This window comes from Ornithodoros turicata, chromosome 6 (genome assembly GCF_037126465.1).
Source record: "Ornithodoros turicata isolate Travis chromosome 6, ASM3712646v1, whole genome shotgun sequence".
Classification (NCBI taxonomy): domain Eukaryota; kingdom Metazoa; phylum Arthropoda; class Arachnida; order Ixodida; family Argasidae; genus Ornithodoros; species Ornithodoros turicata.
This window is the reverse complement of record NC_088206.1, coordinates 39948615-39972490: the sequence shown is the minus strand read 5'-3', so window position 1 is coordinate 39972490 and position 23876 is coordinate 39948615. Positions and strand designations below refer to the sequence as shown.

General features: G+C 43.7%; 1 protein-coding gene across 1 annotated transcript in view; it reads right to left on the bottom strand.

Annotated features, from left to right (window-relative positions):
- LOC135396567 (ATP-binding cassette sub-family D member 1-like) overlaps positions 1–23876 on the bottom strand; it is a 158214-nt gene that overhangs the window by 69574 nt on the left and 64764 nt on the right. The window contains exons 5-6 of the mRNA XM_064627600.1: positions 18994–19088; positions 1681–1826 (exon numbers count right to left, since the gene is read on the bottom strand). Of these exons, the coding sequence (XP_064483670.1) occupies positions 1681–1826; positions 18994–19088 (241 nt within the window). The remainder of the gene's footprint in view (positions 1–1680; positions 1827–18993; positions 19089–23876) is intronic.

Sequence of the window (23876 nt, the reverse complement as noted above, 5' to 3'; positions counted from 1 at the left end):
CTCGCCGAAGCTGGCGTATGGGCTTCGCTATGTCGAGGTCTCATATCTAGTGGGAATTCGCTATACCGAGGTAAAAAATACATGGTTTTCAATGGAGAAGAAGAAAGGGTCAGGAAAAAACTTTGTTATGTCGAGGAATTCGCTAAATCGAGGTTCGTTATATCGAGGTTTAACTGTATTTGCATGACAGCTGTCTTAGACAGACGGCCACTGAGGTACCCTTTGTGACAATGCGTCATGATGCAGAGGAAGTAAGTAATGTGTCTGCTAAGAAACACAGAGAAAGTCCCTGATGCGGTCTGTGAAGTAGGTCAGTACTGCGAGACATATTGTGGGGCTCACGGTAGTGTCGCTTGCAATGATCTGAACAGTAAAAATATTTACGTTTTGGCTTTTGTTACGGTATCAGCACTTACGTTATCATCTTTCATTGACATGCTGTCAGAATAGAGTGTTTGTTCTGCATGATACAGCAGAATCTCGTTAATTCAAACCTCCAGAAAATTCGAACTCTCGTCCGGGTCCTGTCCAAGTCACACGTATTTCGATGGGGAGAAACTCCCGGTAATTCGAATGGACGAGTGTATACACTGGATAATTCGAACCAATGGCACTCGTGCATCAGACCAGGACAGGTCACAGCACCCCATACATCCCTTGTTATTGACCTTCCGTAGAGTTCCCATCCTTTTTGCACATTTTGTGCTGTTTGAGGACGTTTTGACCTCTTTTCGACAGCATGGAGCATAGGCGAACACTTGCATTCTCCCTCCGCCCCTATTCTCTTTCTCTCTCTTCCTCTTGAAGGCGTGCAGGGTGGAAATGAACGAGGTGCGTTCACATGCTGTCACTAGCTTTTATGACTTTGTGACTGTCAATATTATTCTACAACCCGTTCACTGTCATTGTTTATCTCCCTGACTGGCGGCACAATGTCAGCGTAGACAATGGCGTGGAGACTGAGCTCTTGACTGACGTGGACATCACTGATGCCGCATGTGCCAGCTGAACTAGACCAGAGGACCGTGCAGACTGTAGTGACAAAGATTCGGACAACCCAAGCCGTGAACCAGTGTCTTTGCCAAGTGCATCTGATGTAGCATCGACGCTGGATATGACAGTGTGCCATTTCTCTTCCGAGAAAATGCAGATTCCGTGCTTGAACTTGTGTTCAAATCGAACACGATGCTAACGGTCCGGCTCCAGGAAACAGTTGCAAGAGTGAATTACTGACTGCCTTCAACCCTAACTCGCTTGAGAATTTCTGTAAGTGAATTTTTGCGAATATATAGGTCCCGTATTTGCTTCCAAGTCATAATGGCCACGACACTCTGGTGGTTTTCTCCGCCGTAACATTGGTTAGGCATCGGGAACAAAACGACAGTAGTGGCAGAGTTTGGCAGCACTAACTATTTGAATTGCGCCATTATCATTTAAATGCATCTTAAAGTGAAACTGGTACCGCGAACGTATAACATGGCTCGAAGTGTGTCGTAACGCGTCTGCACACGCTCCCTGCGCCTAAGCAACCTTCCAGGAGAGCATCTCCCGTTAGTTCGAAGTCCACTTTATTCAAACAAATATCCCAGCCCCCTCGAGTTCGAATGTACCCACTCCTGCAACGGTTCTACCAAGGACAAAGCATTATTAAATAAATAAATAAAATATCAAGCACCATACCTTTGCGGTATGTAGAACATCTGCTTGCTAGGAGGCCGCTGCAACTTTCCACTATATAGCGGCCACAGCCCACTCAGGATACGGAACAGAGAGCTCTTACCACATCCATTAGGCCCAGTGATGAGAAGATGCATATCTTGAGTCATCTGAAACCAACATTTCATGTGGAAACAACATCTCGCACGATCACAATGTTGTCAAACTAGCCAATATGCAGAGTAGTCTCAAAACTCTATGAAAAAGTAAACTTGCCTAAAAATTATGAAGTCAATGCTATTAAGTGTTGGTGAACTGTTGCCATAACTTTGGAGTAATTTTAATTTTCTGAATTGAACTTCGCTACCCGGTGTTCACTTCCCAGTGATAACAAGATCATCGATACCATAACATGTCCTTGTGAGAACCAACCTTTAATTTTTTTTCCCGTAGGAACTCAAGCACACTGTTTAGTGAAGTGTGTGAACATTGGCAGGAATTATGTTAAGAGCCCTCCCCAGCCCTCTGCTCCCTTATAATTTCTATGGAGCCCGACTTCTGCTTTTTCTCGAAAAGTAATTGACAGATATTAACGCAGACGGTCTCATTGGAAAGAAGAAGCAGAGATCTGTCGGTTCTGAAGTCCAGGACTCTGAAGTTAGCTTAATTTTTTAATGATGATCTTGTAAGTATGAAAAAAAGAACTCCTGACTTTCAAGACGTACTCTTCCAGTTCTACTGCAAGCTGGGACGAACCGTGGGTCAGAACCGGCCTAAAAATGTTTTAGGAAACCATAGACACCACTACGACATAACTACTATGACATAACTATGACTTTCATCTTTCATGCAAAAACGTAAAAAATGAAGTACTCTAAATGCTGTGGGGACCATGTCGCCATCTGGCGTTGCATAGAGAAAGCTGCACTTGGCGGTAACCTTCTGCAGAATGCGCGTTGCGCAGGCACACACTGGACCGGAGGTAGCTGTTTCCTGCATCCTCTCTCTCCCCTTTACTTTTATGCCCCCACTGACTTATGGCATGGCCTTGGAGACCAGTACAAAAGGTTGCTTAGCTACTCATAAAGGGATTCTCCCGTGACCCTGCATAGTCGTGGCCCATGTTATGTACGGAGAAAGCACACGGAGACCAACAACCCTCTTCTTTTTTTTCTCTCTCTGTGCATGGTGCGCGTAAAGAGAAGCAAGACGAATTTATGAGCTTTTATGAGCTATGAGAATTTGCTCGATTATGTCGGTTCGAGTTTGCATGGACTCTTCCAACTGTTTGAACTATCTCATAAGACTAACGAGAATCTCCTGTATTTCCTGATAGTGCAAACCGGGCTTTACACCCATTCCAGTAACGTTCAACAGGACGGTCCTGCAATGTTAGTAATGCTGAAGCAATGCTTCTTGGAAATGGTCCCTGGTTGTGTAGGCAGCAAAAAAGGTCTAGCAAGCACCTGAGCTGCCAAAAATACAGGGTTGTAGTTGCAGATAACTGATGAAGCACATTAAGGCATGTTTAGTAACTATGTGTCAGAGTGGAAAAACCTATGAAGTTACTGAACGGGCTAGGGTGAACAACCCGGCCCGTGGACACCGTTTTGGATGGAAAAAAGTGGGTTAGCATGAGGAATTTTCGTTGTTCTCTTTCTTTCTTTCTCTTTTTTTCGTCTTCAATGTTGCGGGTGAACCAATAAGTAAAATCGATCAAACGACTGCCGTCATTTCGATCAAATGTACCCCGTTCAATCAAACGACTCGTGTCATAGTCAAGATTTAGTTGTTTTTGGAGAATCGCTTCCTAATCTTGCGCGTTGTTTGTAGTCAGCAAACTAAAAAAGAGAAAGAGGAACCGAAAGGACAGACGCAATCCGCACAATGCAACTGGTGCAGCGGGTGTAACCACATTTATATTCCTCGTTCAGTGGTTTTACTGTTCATTAACAAGAATGTTAATTTAAAAAATCCTGTCTCTCAATAGGCGATTTCAGATATTGCTCTTGTGCTCCGCAATGTGCTCCCCAATGCGTCGTGGGTAATGGTTTGCATTCGTGCTTGCCTGCCTGTTGCTCGAAGGAAGGAGGGAAAACCGAAACCGTTTGCGCTCTTCTTCTTCTGCCTGACTCATGAAAACTAAATCCCAAGCTGCAGTGGGGCATTCGCAACACGGCGCTCTCTGGCGGGCCCCCCATGCAATTTCTGAAATCGTCTATTGGGTATACGAGCTGGAAAAACACTAACTATTTTCTTCACACTCTGTGATAGGAAATTTCACTACTCCTATGATTGTAGACTATCTACGTGATGTCAGAAACTTTTTCTTTTAAAAAAAAATTCATTGAGAAAATGAATTTTTGACCATATTTTTTTGTTTTACCAGGGTGCCACGTCAAACATGATTTCTCAGAAACAAACTGTCGGAACCATACACAACCTTTATTTCATTGTTTCTTCACCCACCTACTGTGCAGTGAACTAGGGAAATTGCTAAAACTAAAGCAGTTCTTTTTAAATGAATTTTCAATTGGAATTGATAGAAAAATTGCAATTTTGACTGGTGTGTTGTGAAATTGATATGAGTGTGCTTCACAAATATTACCGACAGCACAATATCATTAGTTCACTGCGTGTTACACTCATATGGTAACACACCTGCAAAATATAGGCAGCATGTATTTAATACTTTTTGAGTAATAATGTTTGTTGCGTGCATGGTGATGCCAAATCTTAGAAATGAGAAAAATGCATTTGAAACATTTATTCCTAATGTGCTTGTAGAATACTGATAATAGACAGTAAGAATTCACCACTCTTGTAGGTCAACCCTTCTCCCCCCCCCCCCACAGTTTCATTTGTGCAATTTTTCTTCTTTCTCTGGGCCCGGTGAATTTTCCTTTGACGCATTGCAGCAGGTGTCGACAGCCTTCTCGCCTCTGTGACTCGCTCATTGTCTAGCTTGGTGTAACCCTGCACAAATCTCCAACATTACTCCTTATCGCTATTCCATAATAGTTTTGGAGACGATCAATGAACGTGTCAGTCAGTTTGCCTTCACCCCCCCAGTCCTTTCACAGCTTTCTTCAATTTGCAGAGTCTGCAGCCAACTCTCTTCTGCACATGCCCAATGCACTCCAACTTTGTTACCGGGAGCAGAACCTTTATAGTTCGATGAACACTGATGAGGTTCTAGTTCAAGGCGCTCTTTGGTGTCCTCTGGAAGCCTTTCAAGCTTGCAGCATGTAATACAGAAAGACGACATAACTTCCAAGTCAAGTACCTTTCCCGTTTCAATCGACAGTACTGTAACACACCCATTTAGTGAATATCCTCGTTTTTGCCAAGTTCCATCAACTGAAACTCCACATTCAACAAAGCCGTCATTATCTCGCTGTTTTGACAGCTTCACTTCTTCAACAGCTCTCCTCATAGGGGCATGTGCTCCCTCTGAAAGCGCATTTTGCAATTTACGCTTATGAAGTCGGTAGCCAGCTTTATTCAGGGGTGGGGGCATGTTCATCGTCGCACACAGCCAAACAGCTGCACTGCGTCCTTTTCCTATTTGCCTCAGTGCGTAAACAAATTGTGTGTTTATTTCGGCAACTCTCCCAATCTTTATGAGTATTTAATCTGAATGAGACTGAATCTCCCAAACTGAATGAGAGATTACACAACCAGTCGCTATTTAAAGAGATGGAAGTATTGTTCGGGAAGGGGGCCACGGTCTTTGTTACAAACCGAGGGGTCACCACGTATGTGCCAAGACTCTAAAAGCTTTCTGGGTCCCCATCTTTGTTCTCGAGCCAAGGTCACCGCGTTGTCAAAGTCAAAATAATGTTCCGCGTCCCAACAATGCTCAGTAAGCTCCGTCTTAAACCGTGTGGCATGCGTCGCGCTCTTGATGTCCCGCTTATGTTCTTTGAAACGAGTGTTCCGTTTCCTGCCTGTCTCGCCAATGTAGCACGTGTCCCAGTCTTGGCATTGTAGTTTGTAGACTACTCCAGACTGGTCTTCCGGGGGAACGGGATCCTTCGGTTTCGATATGGGACTTCGAAGTTTAACATGAGGTTTGAAGCACAAAGAGTAAACAAACCGCCATGTTTTCTATTTGTGGCCCCGTAGGTAGGAAAGCGTGTTGCCAGATGAAACTTCGTTTTATCATAATAACGTGGAAGAGAAAAAACGCAGCCGAAATTCTAAAAAATGATAAGGAAACGGCGACTTCCGGTGCCACCTCCGGAAAATTAAATCCCAGCCAGGTGAGAGTAAAGGGGGCGTAGGATTTAAACGGGTGGGTGGATTTGAATAAAAGTTGCATCGAACGATACATGAATGAATTTTGCTCTGAAATAACGAAAAAGCTAATTTTTTATAATTTTGATGACTTTGTAACAGCTCGTATTGGGGGCGTATATGTGGGCGAATGATAGCACTTGATCGGCTATGATCCGTTTCCTTACATGTTGACAAAGGGGCTCTTGTAATTTTGAGCGCATTGGACATAATTTTTCCGCCAACGCAACTAGGGACATTTTTTCTGGGAGTACTTTCTGTGAAACCCAGCAAGGTGACAGCCCCCGAAAATCCGGCCTCTCATCAGAGCTTTGATTATATGAAATAATTTCTCTGTATTGGGAACCCACCATTTTGTAACTCCATCTGTGTCTATGTTGCCCTACAAGAATAGTAATTTGCCTAAAATACACATAAACTTGCCTCACAAGGTCCCATTCTTCAGGTTTTTTTACAACCGAATTACATGTTTTGAAGTTTGGATTGAATTAACTGAGACCTCAGCGTCCAACACAATGAAATCTGGCGGAATAAAATTACGCTTCAGGAGTTCTTTTAGAAAAAAAATCATATTTTCTTGTTCCACATGAAATATAATGAGGTCGAACTGCACTTTTTCCTACACTGAAACAAGAAGCTGTTGTCAAGTGACCGTTATTATTTTTTTGCTCTATCTCCTTTTATTATTTGTCGAATCGTTCTTCTTTGTGTTCAGAGAAAAAAAAAAGAAACAGTCTCTGTTGGAACTATCGCGACTCCTGCTGTGAGGCCCTGCCGTTTGACCTTTCCATATCTTCCTTGGCTGGTTCCGTGTGTGTCGACCAGAGCCTTGATCCCTTATCCGCCTCCCTTTGTACAGTTTGGTAAACTAAACCAGGACACCCAGCCTAAACAGAGTGTACCTGTCACTGGGTATTCTCCACTGAAGTCATAGCAGAAATATATATCCCAAAATGTAATTTTTGCATGAATAATAGCAAATATTAGCGAATAATAAAGGTATTATCAAGGTAAATTGCGTAGGAAAAAACTACTGTTTCGAGTGAAAGATGGAAGTCACTGAAAAGGTTAGCCAGCTGTAAGATTCGAACCCACACCTTATGGATTACTGGTCCAGGGCTTTACCAACTGAGCTAAGCTAAGACACTTCCCCAGCGACTTCCAAGGGCATGTCATCATCGTTAATTTCTTAGGCAATTTGAGGCTTTGTATGTATTTGTCCTTACTTTGTTGTTCCAGCCTCAGAACATCAGTTCTCTCATGGTGTACTGTTTCGATCACTACATTTTCCAGAGCAGCACTTTAAACGCGGTGTGCAGGCAATGTTCATAGCCTAATTTACACAGCATAAGAGAACTTATGTTCTGAGGCTGGGACAACATAGAAAGGACAACTACATAGAAGGCCTCAAACTGCCTAAGAAATTAACGATGAAAGATGAAAGTCACTGAAAAGGTTAGCCAGCTGTAGGACTCAAACCCACATCTTCTGAATTTCCAGTCCAGGGCTTTACCAATTGAGCTAAGCTAATACACCTCCCCAGCGACTTAGAAGGGAGCGTCATCTGAAGGGACAAATCAACCACTCTCTCTCTCACTCATCATCCTTTCACTCTTACATTTTTCTCACTCATACACACATTCATATCCCGTCGTATGAATGTGTGTATGAGTGTGTATGTATATGAATTGAGAGACATAGGTTTCTTTCTTTTTCTTAAATGTTTTTCATGTGTTAATGAATAATTAAATATACATTCCATTCAATGAGCAACATAAATTCTATATAATTCACTGCATTAGTTCACTAGCGATACCATTTGCTGGATGCTAGTATTTCTCTACTGTTGGTCAGACACAGGTTTTATAGTTGTCCCCTGCATCTTTTCTGTGTCGATGTTTATGAATTATAAAAGCTGTACACACACTTATTCAATGGTTTCATTGCCCTTACAACTCTGCTTCTGCTGAAGATACGGTTCATCGACATAGAAAGTATGAGAGAACAACTGCAAAATTTTTGTCTGACCAACAACAGCAAAAAACTATATAGGAAAGTATCCAGGCAAAGGTGGGAGCTATATCCAATGACACCCACGTACAGCGAGTGTGAAGTCAGAGATTAGTGATGCCATGTACATGTCACCGATGAGGCGAATGACCTCAATGAGCGTTCGCATCCTAGCCAGTCCTCCTCAGGTACCCGCGGACGTGGCTGTAGAGTATGTACCACTGCACCCATACACCATGTTACAAGCCCATTGGCGGAGACTGCGCGCGCGCCAAATGGTCGAGAATGTTTTGAAATCACATTTTCTACGTGTGCATGTGCGTGCAGCGTCTCGGCCGTTTCAGCATAGTTTCGAAATAGCACGGCTGGCATGTCGTCCTCCTGTGTTCGGTGGTGTCAATTGACAGAACAGTTTGCAGAAATATGTTCGTGGGTTTATTCGTCTGCTGTTGTGAGTCTACGCGTGTTGTGCTGTTTCTGGGTACAACTATTATCACACGAACAATCTATCAACTGCGGTACCGGAATGCTTCATGAGTTGGAGCGTGAAGAACAAGTTCGGGCGCCGTTGGATTTCGAGGACTGTCAACCAAGACAGGATTACATGCCACACAAGCACTTTTCGTTTCGCTGTAATGGATGCACCACAAGCAGCGAAGGAAGATGATCATCATGAAATGGTACACACTCATGAGACTGGCTCGGTATTAGGAGTTGAACTGTGTGTTCGTTCTGCTTCATGTTCGAACTTTGTCCCAGTGTGTCAGCAATGCAGTGGGGTTTGTACACACAGTGCACCCATGTATCAGATATTTGAATCAGTGCTTTGTATCAAATAAATCTTTATTTTACCCAAAAATCCCTTTAGTTATTTTGAATACCGAATACGGTGGCAGGCCTGAAATCCAGTAGAAGTCGATGGTAGCCAGGAAAGGCCAGCCAGATATTGAGACTCCTGATTGGCCGACTGGTTGTGCATAATATCCACCACGTCGCAATTTCATTGGTCGTGTGCCCAGCGTTGTGTGAATTATCTCAAACTATGGGCTCTATGGGGAGCTGTGGGAGCCTGTCCTAGCATGGCGCTCCGCTCTGCATTCTCTCTTTTCCTCCTCGCCACATCTCCACCTCCGCGCCCAGTCCTCCTCCACCCATGTGACCACGCGTAACGTGACTCATTCCCTCTGACTTCTGGCAGTGTGGACAACGTGGGTACACCTCCGACTACTGGTACGCCATGTCTCGCAAACGGAAAGCGTTGTCTTTGGAGATGAAAATGCATATCCTGCAGGATGCTGACAGCAGCACGAAAAAGAACATCACCGAGAAGTACAGGAATCCTGCCAACACCCTTTCAACGATTCTGAAATCAATGGACCATGGTTGGAGCTGACGCAATCAGTGATGATGACTGTGTCTATCGAAGTATCGATGATACGGTATCGAGTATCTGTATCAAAAATCAATTTCGGTTCTGTATCCTGTATCGGTATCGGAAATACAATTTTTTAGGGTATCGAGTATCGGTATCGAATATACTTTTTTGAAGTATCGTGCCCAGCCCTGTTCGTAGCTTAGCGGCAATCTCCGGCATTTTCTGGAGGCATTCTTTTAGTAACGATTTTGGATACAACAAACAAATTTGCGGTTCCCATGAGACTTCACTATAACGAGGTTTGACTGTAGTGCCCAAGGCGGGGCTCCTCAAACTTCTTTAAAAATCCACTCAAGACCCATGCAACCCATGGGACGTTTACCTACTGGTATACAACAGTAACATTTCAGGACTCCTAGTATCACAAATCACTTCGCTCTGCAAAGTACATGCTCGAGGAAGGTGGTCAATATGAAGGCACCCAGATAGCACAAGATGTTGCACCAATGTTACTGGAATGCTGTTGCTGGAATGCTGGAAAGTGTTGCAGCAATATCTTTGTTTCAATGCTCATGCTACGTTGTAAAGATAGCGTAGAGCTAACATTCCGATGATGTTACTGAAGCAATGTTGGTAGTTGTTGTTGTACACTGAGGTAGTGTCGTGTTTACATTGGTGACGCAATGTTTTGCAAGCAATGCCAATGCGATGTTGAAATTGCATTGCTTCCGAAACACTTAATCAGCAACGTAAATTCAACATTGGTGCAATATCTTTATTTCAATGTTTTTGCTCTGTTTAGAAAGATGCGTAGAGCTAACAGTGCAATTGTGTTGTCGCAGCAATGTTGTCTGTGCTACACTAAGAAAATGTTGGAGTTACATTGCTGATGGGGTTTGGCAAGCAATGTGAATGCGATGTTGCAACAGCATTGCTCACAAAACGCTGCATCGGCAACTTAATTTCAACGTTGCAGTAGTGTACTGTATCAACGTGTCTGCTGTATTTCAAAGGGTGAGTTGAGCTAACATTGTGATTCTGTTGCGAGAGCAATGTTGCACATGGTACATTGAGGAAACATCAGAGTTAAAATGTGTAATAGAGATATTACCTCTAGGCAACATTTGAAACATTGCAGCAACATTGAAACAAACATGTGGCAACAATGTTGCACATTTTGCATGCAACATCGCCGAGGCACTTCAGTGTATCAGCAACACGATGTTATAGATTACTGATGTAATGCTATTGAAGCAATATTATAGCAATGCTAGGGTGGCAAATAAGAAAGTAAATAGTAAATGCAGACAATATGAAAAACAAAAAAAAAGGTCAGAGAGCGAGAATGTTTAGTGTGACCAGAATTAATGCAGACTGTGACAGGCTTTATATTCTGGGACAACACTACGGATGCACAACAGGGGAGGACTATGTATGGAAGAATCGGGACGGTGACAAGATGCGCTGAAAGAAAATTTGTCTAGCTCAGAATTTGAAATTCATTACAATTAATTCTTACACACATGCGAATGCATACTTGAACCCTCGATATGACATTCCTCCATAGCGTCAGTGCAAACACTGCCCTTGAGCCCTCGTGTGGCATGGCGGTTAGAATTATGGTCTTCAGAGCCAACACTGTGAGTTAATACGGGTTCGAATCCTGGCTGTGCTGACTGAGGTTTGCCCACGGTTTTCCGGTACACTTTCCAGACGAATGTCGGTCTCGTTCCCCCTGAAGTCAGCTTTGGGCGGATACTAAGTATGCGAGCATACTCTGTTACATAACACATATATCATGAAGACAACAGTGCAGTGCTCCTCCAGTGTTGCTTTTGTAACATTGCTACAATGTAAAATAACCAGTCATTAGCAATGTTACATCAACATTGCAATATTACATTTATGCAATGTTGTTTCTGCAGCATTGTTGCAACATAACAAAGGCAGTCATTAGCAACGTCACATCCACATTGAAATGTAACATTCTTGCAATGTTCCTTCCATAACATTGTTGCAGCATAACAAAGGCGCCCATTAACAACATAACATCATATCAATATTGCATGGCATATCATCATCAATGGCATGGTGCTGACTGAGCAGCATCTAATATTCTCAGCATCAAAACTGCTCCTGATGTTTTACACGTTTATGAAATTTTGATAGACTTGTTTGCCTGTTTATTGGAGATATTTCCTACACCAGAGAGAAACAAAAATTTACACAATGTAAAGTTGGCACAGAGGTAGTTTGATGTACGTGGAATGGGTGATTGATGGGCATTGACAAGACTACAGGTTTACTTGCATGACTATCAACAGTGAATTGCGCACGGCTGGATGCGGACCGCCTGAGACAACCACAACATCGATCGCAAATTGTTCCTCGAAGGAGTCCTTTTCCCAGTTTCTTGGAACCGATGGGCCCTTCTTGTGAACAACGCCTCCTCTTGCGTTGGTGTGACACAGCTGTGGGGTGGTTATTTTGGAGACGGATATATGTTACACATATACTTTGTTGCTCATATACTTGGGGGTTTCATCTACCCCAACCTTCTTGAAATGTAGTGCTATTTCTTCGCGGTAGGCTCTTGGGAATTTGCCGAAGAGCTCAGATCAGATCATCACCAGCTTGGGATAATCTAATGATCGCCAAGTCAGTGCCCATTTGTGCACATTTGCACTGGTCAATTGCTTCTTCCTTTTATTTATTTACGTCGCTACACCCCAGTCTCCTCCGAAGACCTGAAATAATCTGCTTCCGCAGCACCAAAATTCAAACAAGCAGCAAATTAGCAAGAACCAGAGGAAGCAAGAAAAAAAAAAAAAAAGATCAAGATATTTGTTTGATTGCAACTGTGCACACTCGTGCTTTGAGGCACCTTCGTCGTGGATGTATTTTGCGGAGTAAAGTACACAATTCTAGTAGCCAAGGAACTGCTGTACACATTGTGCCAATACCATCGCATAACATAAAAAATACAAAGAGCAGAAGTGAAAAAAAAAAGAAGAAGAGATCCCCATTTCACTAGTTTCAAGATCAGGAAGGCTAGTGCGGGCTTCGGCAGCGACCGCCCACTCAGGGTCATATGGTAAAGTTGAGTCAAATAGGGCTCCGCTAACTGAATGCAAAAAGTGAGCCCCCAGTGCTGCAGGAGCAGAACCAACCGACACAGATTGTAGTTTTGCTTAAGATAACATCAGTCAAAGTTTATTGTGCATACTTTGCCTGAGGAAAGAGCGGCGTCCCTCGCATGTGCAGTTTAGCGGTGCCAGCCAGGGATTTTGATTTGATGTCTGGGGAGTTGGCTTTAAACAGTTAAGACCTGGATAATGTCTACAGCCCAGGAACAAAAAAGGGTGTCTTAAAGATTTCCCTTACGTTCAAACTTTCAACAACGTCACTTCCCCAGGCGAGATATACATACACACTCCAGCAAAGAAGCTAAAAGATGTTCACGACAAAGGTGGGACAGGACACCTTGTTGTTTCACAAGTGACCTATGGATATTCAGAAACAATCGCAGCCTCATCTGCATAACATGCCACACAAATTCTGATATCAAGATAATTACCCCAGTATATGTACTCACTTGAAAAGCAGGAGACACTATCATGCAACATTAAAGAGCAGGGGCTTCCCTCAGAACAATTACACGTCTCTTGTGACAGTTAATGCCAGAAAAATTACACTAAAGCCGTTGGCGAAAAATTGGGAAGTTTTAGTGCAAAAAGCATGTATTGTAAACTTTACATATGTGACTATTCAATATTCGATTCAGTATTCAACATTTTTTTTCCTCCATTAGGTGCGATATTCGATTCAACTTCAAATATTCAGATTCGCACACCCCTAATTGCAGTACATTCTGTGACATAAGAAACCTTAACTTGACTGACATTTTAAGATGTCTGAGTTCAAGTTAACAAGGTTCCCCCATATACATGAGTGCCGAGACAGGATGCTACTACACGCCCATTGTATTTGCAACTACTCCACTTGAAGTTGCCACACAAATGCTGTCTTAAGCTGGATGAGTTACCCCCGGTTGCACCAACGACGCTCAATGCAGAACCGAGTTCACAGAGCTAGCTGAGCTCGGTTCCAGTTTCAGAGCGTTGTACCAAACACGCTCAACACTAGCGCCGCCCTTAAACCCGTGTCAAACCTCCACTCAGCGGGCCTCGCTTAGCTGGCGGCAGATCAGAACACAGAGCCAGGGTCATTTTTTTTTTTTTAGTTCTGTGTTAGCATCGCGAAGCAACTGTGGCTATGAGCGGCGTACAGATGTGGACAGATAGAGAGAGGACAGCAGGAAGGAGTGGGGGACAGAGGGGAGAGCCGGGGGTCATGCCGTCAGCCTTTCCGTCAGTTATTTGTTGAAATAAATCATGCGGCGCTGACAACGAATAGTTTTCAGGCATTACTACGAAGAAGAATAGTGTAAGCAGTTCCTCTGCGGATACAGTTGCATGTGTGTGTTGTGTGTGTAAGTGGCCATGTTGACTGCTGTGAGGTGCCTGTGTCTCTGCGCCCAAGTTTTGGTAATACAGAATGCATGCTTCCTTAAGCACAGCAAAACAATGCCACAGAGTGGTGATGTCAATGCACAAGTGAGGAGCATCCAACTATCTGGTTTTTGCGTCATTCCTCGTTCACTTCATTCGTGCTCAGTGAAGACGAACAGCCACTGTGGAAGCAGCCTTACTTCGTAATTTTTTGTCATCACTCGTGACTCTGCATTAAGTTCTCTTTCGAAAGTTGTGTTTTATGTGGTGCCGTTCCCCTTGCATGTGAAATAGTTTAGCTGCACACATGCAGATCATTCCGGTAAATTCTGCTGTTTTGTGTTGTTGCAGTGCAGTAAATACTTCTTATTACTGTGCATCAGGGCTGGGCATGTAATACAATATTTTGTATTATATAATAGTATTACTGTAATACATTTTGTACTGTATTATGTATTATAATACACAAAAACACACTTTACAAGTATTATAATACTACAGTAATAGTTCTCTGATATCGACGTGATCGTTCACCCCGTATGCGCTATGAGCAGGGTGAGAATCCGGTCTGGCGAGTCAGCACGCTACACGTTTTTGGTCCTCCGATCTTTGAACACCTACTCCTCTGGGGGTTAGTGAGTATAACTTCTGTGGTCATAAAATTAGCCGTGAAAGAAAGGAACAATCTCAAGTGTTTCTAGCACTGTGTCTAAGATTGATGTATGCACCAGGGCCACCTACTTCAACCAGGACTTCTACTTCTGGCACACAAGAAATTTTCAACCCCCTTCAACGCTGGGAGGAGGGGTCAGCTCAGGAAGGACAGTTGCTCTCAACCCTTGCTAGTCTTAAAAGGCACAGGCCAGATGTATTGTAGCATATTCAATATGCCACAAGACACTCTTTGCTTCTACCATACAGGACAGCACTCGAGAAAGGGGCGGATCCAGACACTCATTATGGGGGGGGGGGACAATCTCTTTGTCAAGGTGACGTAGTGGGGGAGGGGAGAGAAGGAACTCAAATGTATAAACTGCTTCTGTGGAGGGCGGCGATCGCAAAACCGCCTCCCTAGATCCACAGTTGACTCAAGGATTGAATTTTTAAGTAAATGTTATTAAAGAGACTATGAAATGATTTCTTTCTCGTTTTCATCAGAAAGAAAACATTTTACTGGGTCTAGAACCAAAATTTTACCTTCGTCGTGCGAGGAGTATTTTTGGGAGTGAATTTTAACAGAGTGGGGATCCCGCATATGCATTCATCGGAAGTGGAAATCTCCATGATGCCAGCTTCCGCGCGGTGATCGCAGTCTATCTCCCATCCTGTGGTTTACGCTGACATGCCGAGACGATGTTGGATGGTTGGTTGCCCTAGTTCATGTCAATATTCACCGGGCATCCAATGTCATATGCTACCTAGTGACGAGACGAACAGCTTTTGATGCCACGAAGCAATCTGACCGCCAGAATGGAAAGACAGTGCGGTGCCATTGACTGCTCATGTTGGTAGCAAACATTTCCATGACTGCGATTACGAAGGGGACGCTGAATCTCTGCAACGTACTGGATACCGAGCTCAGTGTCATTTGAATCAAGGTGTAGTGCCATCGCAATACCTGCCCACACCGGGGAAAAAACATCCACCTAAACGGCACAAAAGTGTAAGTACTTTTCGTTATTGGGGCTAACAAAGATCTCTCAGTCCGTGTGGTACAAATGCTACCACGGATTTTAGGATTGCGCAAATGGGTTAATTCTCATCTGCGTGACTTGGAACCTTACGGCACACAAGAAGGAGAGAGAGAGAGAGAGTAAAGACAAAAGACAAAATAGAAGTTACTGGATCTAGTCACTAAACTCAGGTGGTGTACTGTTGATAAAAATAGACCTCCCTTAGCACGATCTTAGAAATCATACCTTAAAGGGACTATGAAACGATTTTTTTCTTCGTTGCGTTCGAAAGAAGACATTTTTCTGAGTCTAGAACCGAAATTTTACTTTCGTCGCGCGAGCGGATTTCTCGGGAGCGAATTTAAACGGAGCGGCGAAGGGAGGACAGCTAGCGCCGCGCCGTGGCGAGCTGCCGAGCGGAGACACGGCCAGCTCAGCAACACGTCATCGTGACGTGTTGCCGAGCCGAGGAATCCCGCCAGGAGCATGTGCCGTAGGATTCCGCGTATGCGTTCATCGGGAGTGGAAATCTCCATGACAGCAGCTTTCGCGTGATCGGCAGATTTCGGCAGTGGCGGCAGCCACAGCGCGAGCTCGCGGCATTACTTGCCATTGTGCAACACCGGTGACGTAACGGGGAACCGAAGTGCAGTCCATACAGTTACACCATCGGCAGGGGAATATGCGCGGGAGAGGAGGAACGCGGAAGAGACATTTCCAGCGCGCGCTCCTCACAGAGTGGAGCGATTTCGTCCGGAAAAATTTGTGGCATATTAGTTTCTCTGCGGGAAGAACAGTTTCCATCGAAAAAAAGTATGGGGGTTCGGGAAATTTCATAGTCCCTTTAACAGAATATTTATGTATTATATTGAACATATGTATCTGTTCTTTTCTCTTCACTCATCTGCTTTCATGTTTACAGGTAACTTCTTTAGCAGAGCCTGAAACCCCTGAGGTGAGACAGCATGATCACTGCAACACTATCCAGAGCAGACAAATGCAGTGCAGCCTCCTTCTAGATTCCTCTTTGCAGCATTGTCTTGCTTGCCATTCGGGCCCTGTATATTGTTCACCAGTTTTTCTTTCTTTTTTTTATAAATTTGATATCAGTTTCCTTTATCATGCGCACAAATACGATATTGAGGAGGACATCTTCTTGTTGACATCTGAATAAGCTAGGTTGATTTTAAGAGGTGTAGACTTTTGTTCCTCATCTTATAATCATTACTCACGTGAATTACATAGGTTTGCATTCATCGGAACTGGAGTTGTATAATGTGTTATTCTTCTTCTCCTCTCAAACCAGGCTGGCACAAGTGTATGGCAGCTGAAATCTTTCACCGGGGTAACATGCCAGAACAACTCCATCAAGTGCTCGGCAGTTCACCTCTAAAATACAGAACCCTATGTTTGATGCACCATGTCATCAGGAGATTTTGTTCCTGCTACAACTATGTGCTTTGTTTTACAGTACCAAAATAGGCCTTACCAACCATTACTATATCAGTGGTGTGCTGCTGTGTTCAATCAGTTCAACTTGCTCTGAGCATCCTGTAAAGCCTGAGACTTCAGCCCTTATTTGCTGATAACACTGATGCCAATACAGTTGTCAGATGAGCTGTGTGGCAGTGTAAAATAGAATACAGTACACCCTGTGCTTGCATATGCATAAAAATTATGCCTGTGTAGCATATAATTAGGGCCTGACTTTTTTGGGGTTTATTTTTGGCCAAATTCGGGGGGTAAATATCGGGTGATATTTTTGATTTGAAAATTCGTGTGTATTCGGATTAGATCCCGTTACAGCATATTCTGTCGTCAGGAATTCGGGTGTATTCGGATGATTTTTATTTTGTTTAATAAAAATTTGTCTTAACATGGAACTAATGTTTAGCAATGTTATCAAACTTTATTTTAATGCACGCTTATGAGTGTGCCATGCGACCCGGATGTTTGCGGGTAGATTCGGGTTAAACCCGAATTTTACATATTTCGTTCGGGGGGGTAAATATCGGGCGGATACGGGTTTAAGCCTAAAAAGTCAGGAACTAATTATAATATAGTACGTATTAGTATTATAATACGCATTTTTGTGGAGTCTTATGTATTACTATTATAATATGAAAAAAATAGTATTACTGCTCACCCCTGCAGTGCTTAAATGCATTCATTATTTACCGAGTTGTAGTTGGCATCGCTGCTTTTTTTTTCTGCACCGCATATTCATATGGCTGCCATTTGATATGTTGTCACTACATGACAAAACCTAAGACATAGTCTGCTAAGCGAGGCGTCAAGTGGTTATGTGATCTTAAAAAGCCAATATCACGCGACCCTCACTGCAGATGAACAAAGATCCCTAGAATTCCCTAGCCTGAACTTCGTTTCGCAAAGTCAGGGGCGAAAGTGAGTGTGAGGCTTGGTGCAACGCAAAGTTGAGGGCTTCCCTCCGCTGAACATGTTTTGAGGGAACACTCAAGCACTAAGCCGGCCTTGCTTGAGTGGCGTCTTAAGCCGAGATTGGTGCAACAGGCAGTGTGTGTGTGTGTGCCCAAGTTGTGGTAATACAGAATACGTGCTCTCTTAAGCACAGCAACATAATGCCGCAGAGTGGGGTACGATAAAAATGATGTGAAGGCACAACGGAGGAGCATCCAACTATCTGATTTCTGCGTCATTCTTCGTTCGCTTTGTTCGTGTTCACCCTAGTCCCAAAGATAGCCAGTGTGGATGCAGCCTTACTTCATAATTTTTTATTATCACCCGTGAGCAGTGACTCTGTATTATGTACTCTTTTGAAAGTTGTGTTTTATGTGGTGCCGTTATCCTTGCCTGTGAAATAGTTCAGCTGCCCACAATCAGGGCAGTCCAGTAAGTTCAGCTGTGTTGTGCTGTTGCCGTGCAATAAATACATCTTATTTCCGTCCGTACATGCATTTATTATTTATTGAGCTGCATTTGGCATCGCTGCTTTTTTTTCTGCACTGCATATCAATCTGGCAGCCATTTGATATGTTGTCACTACACAACAATACATAGACGTCGTCTGCTAAGCGAAGCGTGAAGTGGTCATGCGACCTTAGAAATCCAATAGCGTGCGACCCACACTGCAGACAAACAAAGATCCCTAGAATTCCCTAGCATGAACTTTGCTTTGCAAAGTGAGGGACATATGTGACCGTGAGGTTTGGTGCAACACACAGTTGAGGGCTTCCCTCCACTAAACGTGTTCTGAGGGAACTCAAGCACTAAGCCGGACTTGCAGGAGCGGCGTCCTAAGCTAAGGTTGGTGCAACCGACGGCTAGACATAGAAGTACTTTTTTTAAGAAAAAAAAAAGGAACAGTGCAAAGGTACTCAACATATCAACCAGGGGCGCCGCTATACGCAGGATAAGATCCCAATGCAATGACTGACCATAGCCAGACCATTAACAAATAAAACAGTGTAGCAAAAGGCAACATGCTTACGGTAAAAGTTAGGCTGGGTACCACCACGTCACAATTGGGGGTGATGATGGGCACATTTTCCAGTACGATGACACCATTCCTATCTACCACAGTACCTGCAGGAAAAAAACAACAACAACAAAGGATCCCTGAAAGTTAATCAGCTTTAGATGTCAGGGGCACGACATATCAGTAAATATTGGTTTGACGATCTGATATCTGAATATCTTGTTCGGTGTTCACCAAACAACCATTGTTGTTGTGATTAACATTGGAGTTCAGTAATACCATTGAGAATCAGTTCTTAATCTTGAAAAAAGTTTAGTGCTTTTACAGACAACAAACATACAGGAAATGTCATGTTCTACGTATAGTTGAGTCCCGTCAATATGACCAGCACGGTTCCCACAGATTTTCATCATACCTTTGGTTCTATGTTGCATACTGGCTTATGATACTCGAGAATTTGGGGCTTGATGTCATGAGACAACTATGATCATGATCAACTTCACCGTGATTGTTCTGTGGATTACTTTTGCCCAGCTGAGGGTTCTTTGATGTGCACTAAACTCACAGCACATACCACACCGTATTTAAACATGCTGATGACTGATTCATCTCTGGCTAGTCCCTACAATAGCATGCACTTCATTTGCATATCTTTTTATGTGGCTACAAGAACATTGCATCACCATCAATCTACAAAGCTGCCAATTTAGTGTCACCAAACTCATGGGCCCTGCCATGCCCCCGTTTCCATCCAAGGAAAAGGCTGTCATAAATCTTACCATAGTCTACATCCAGTCTACGTGGCTTCTTGGGACAGAGTGGTAGCTGAGGCCAATGACACATAGGGGAAAATCACAATGCCTGCTGGTGCTTCTCGGGCCTTATCATCTTTTACAGGCATATTGTATTAAATATGCCCCATGATTCATCTGTAGAGTGTCCCCTACTATTTTTTTCAAAATGATCCCCCACGCATTTTTTTCTATATGCTTTTGGCAAATCCCCTGAAAATTCCCTGACTTTTCCAGTCACATCAAAATTCCTTGACAATTCCTGGTTTTCCAGGTTAGTGGACACCCTGGTAACAGTCCGGGACGTTGTACACCAACGTAATATTAGTGTCGGCAGTATAGAGACGATCATTCATGAACCCTAAGCTTAGTACAGGCTTGACAGTGCAAGTTCGAGACCAGGAGCTTCGTGCACTTGAAAGGAAATAGAGCTACTGAGCAGAACCACTGTTCCTGTCGTGGGCCAAGAGGTAATAATCTACTGTGTCCCCAAGCCTGGGCATTACTAGTTCACTGTGCCGAGCCAAACAGCCTCTAAACCACCCACTGAATCTCGGGACCTTCAGCAGGTTGTCTTGAAGTTCAGCGCCCTATTCAAGCACGGCAACCGACTCTACCAGGAGTTGTGTACCTCCAATGGCATCCCACCCCCTGATATGAAAAAACCACCAGCAATCGTACTGCAGCGGTGGTACAGCTTTTACAGATCACTGAAGGTGACACTTGAGATGTAGGACTGCCTCACAGAGCTTGTGGAAGCACACACTGGCAGCAACACACAGCTAGGTAGTGGGGAGGTGCTGCTCCCACAGTACAGCCGCCTTGCAAATGTAAGACTTCTGGAAGTCCTCACTGGCAGCGTTAAAGCCAGCATTGGCACCAGTGACGAGGCCCGCCTCGTGCTGGGAATGTTGCCGAAGGATGTGAGAACCACTATCAAGGCAACTTGCCATACATTTTGCAATCACGTCCTGAACAAGTGGAAAGAAACCACAAGCAAGAACCTATCGGGAACGCCAGAAATGCCATCCCAGTTGGAAATGTGGAGAAAGGCTGCTGTGCTTGACAAGACCTTCACAGCATCTATGCCTAGGGACTTTGATTACTACAAAGAACTGTTTTGCCTGGTCACAGGTTGTGCCAACCAGCTCAAGTCTGAGTTTGGACAATGCATGCTGGAAGACCCTTCTACAAATAATGACCTAGTGCTCAACTATTGGAAGTCTGCATCATCTAGGTACCCAACCCTTGCATCTGCAGCTCTGTAGTTATTTTGCATCCCAAATGGAAGCTGTGATGTGGAACGAAGCTTCAGCAGGATGTGGCACATGCAGACGCCACGAGGAACTCTGATGGATGACGAACATCTGAAAGCCCAGCTGCTATTTCTGGTAACAGCTGCTAAATACATACCTTAACAATAGTTTCATCTTTCATCGTTAATTTCTTAGGCAACTTGAGGCCATGTATGTGACTGTCCCTTCTATGTTGTTCCAGCCTCAGCACATCAGTTCTCTCATGTTCAATAGTTTCATGTTATCACTACAAGTCACAAAAAGTAAATGTGACTGTGAGTGCCATGAAAAGTTAACGTGCAAAAAGAGCATATGCAATACTGGACTTGCAGTGGAGCATCGTTACTACAAAAGGATTGTGCTTACTAGGTTCACAGTTCTGTGTTTAACAGTTGCAAATATTTTTCGCCTTCTGTTTTGTCTTTCACAACTTTTTTGCGTACTGCATTGAGCCTTGCATTTATAGCCACCCACACGACAGCAGAATCACAAAAATTTGTAATGAATAAAGAGCCTTGCATGCGACAGTTTGGGTGTTACCCATTCACTCTCACATATATTTCGTTTTGTCAATTGGTAAAGAAAATGTTTTTTTTTTTCACCCAAAAAGTACCCAAATAAACATATTTCACCCAATTTCACCATGTTTCCTTTCACAAAAAAACATCAGATTTTCCTCCCCAGCCCCAAACGAAAAATTACAACAATAAAACCTGAGAAACTGCGACCCTACATATAAACAGCGTTTGTGTTGCCAGTCTTTTCACAATTCATGGCATAAATCCATTAAAATGTATCTGTTTTGGTAGACCAAAATATTCGGTACAACAAAAGAAATGTTGTTACCTCTGTATTTCATTATGTTGAGGATCGACTATTCCCTGCAACATCAATTTCAGACACATTTAACCAGCGTACCATATCTAAATGTATTGATTAAATTAAAGGAGCATGGAAGTGACATTTAACAGGACTTGAAATCCTGCTTCATTTGTTAAAGCTCAGCTACGCCGATTTTCGAGTGTTAGAGAATGAAATGGTACTCACACGATGTGTTCATAATCGAACATTGATTATGTGTGCAAAATAGTTATCCCAAACTCCTCGCGGTTTTTTGAAAAAGTGAATTTTTAGTTTCACTGACATTCCGTCTTGTGGCCCGCAAACCCTGTGAAGACGACATATTCGTGGTCTGCCCGTGCTCCGGCTTGGCATGACATTTGGCTTGGTTTCTTCCGTCAAGCCGGCCGGTTTCTTCTGCTGAGCCGTCAGATTGACATTGGGGAAGTGATAAACAGTTCGCTATGGACCTTTTTCACATACGCGTCGTATCCTAACGGATCTCCAACGAACCATGCTCGGCGCGCGTCAAAACAAATCAACGTGGGTAGCACAAAGGACCAAAACCGGTCCGGAGTGGGGCCGACAAGGTCGCGCCATTCGTGCGCTCTCCCCACTGGTCCCCACTTCTGTCGTCCCCATAGTGTGCCATCTAGTGAAGACGGAGATAATCCTCACCGGCGCCTCAAGGTCATACGCATGCGCATAGGCCATTGTGAAAAAGGTCCATTAGGGAGCCAGTATATTTCTGGACTTCACTGAACCCACGAGGAACGTGAGTTCTGCTTCCTTCGACTGCAAAGCATTTGCTAGGCCACTACAGTCTTCCTGGTGTGTTTCGTGTTCTGTGCTGCGTGCCGAGAATGTGTGAGTGTTTTGCTGCCGTCTGCAAGAACACTTCAGCATGCAGTTTCAATGTTTCAAACCACAATTTTCCGAAAGGCGAAAGAAAAACTGCAACAATCGGTTACAACTCCGACTGGTGCCACCTTCGAAAGCAGCGATTTGATCTGTCCATTTCGCTCATACGAATGTTACGGAAGAACAGCGAAACTTGTTTTAGATGAAGCCGAAGATGTCTCGTCCGGGATGCTGTGCCAACCTTATCTGCAGCAGGATATTGCAGAGGCAGGACTAGGCATCAGATAAAGGTAAGACGCGTCATGTTAGACAAGTCAGTCATGCGGTGCAAATGCCATCACATACAAAAGAAAAATACGCTATCTGTCAGTTACTGTTTCATCCTTTAGAGATTAGGCCCCAGCTGGCGTATTCTCAGTACAGATTTGGTATTGCCTTATTTGTTAAATGATTTCGCAGGCATTCTGGCACCACCGAAAAGCTTGCACTACATGTCTCAGCTATCACCATTTGGGTTTCAAGCTGAAGGCTGTCACCAGCGCCAACCAGACGCCCCTTCAAAGTTCATCTGTTTTTGTTGACGGAACAGTGACACCTCGTACTGAGACATTTCATTTTCTGAAGAATCAAGTGCATTGCATCACTTGTGCTCGACTTCTTGTGTTCGTATACCCTTGCTGTTGCTCACTAGCTTAGAGCAACCATGCCTGAGGTGTTTGTGCTCTTACTCCAGCACTTTCAGAGTACATTTAAGCAGTGTCATCGTATCATATGCACGGCAGCACATCTTGTGTATTTTGAGTAAGGTACAAATTAAAATGTTGGCTCAGCTGTTGTATTTTGGTCACAAATAAGGTGTTCTTCCAGAGCCCTCAAGGGCAGTTCAAGCAGTTTCATGTGTGCAACAGCACATACCTTTTCTCAGTTTTGAGTAAGGTAAATCGAAATCTTCCAGTTGATGTATTTCGGGCATAAATTATGTTTTTCGAGAAGCTTCAGGCTTAGATTCAAACAGCATCATGGTGCAACAGTACATTCTTTTCCTCACGTGAAGTATGGTAAATCTGTCCGCTGTTGTGTTCTGGCATTGCAGTAGAAGCTTGTGTTG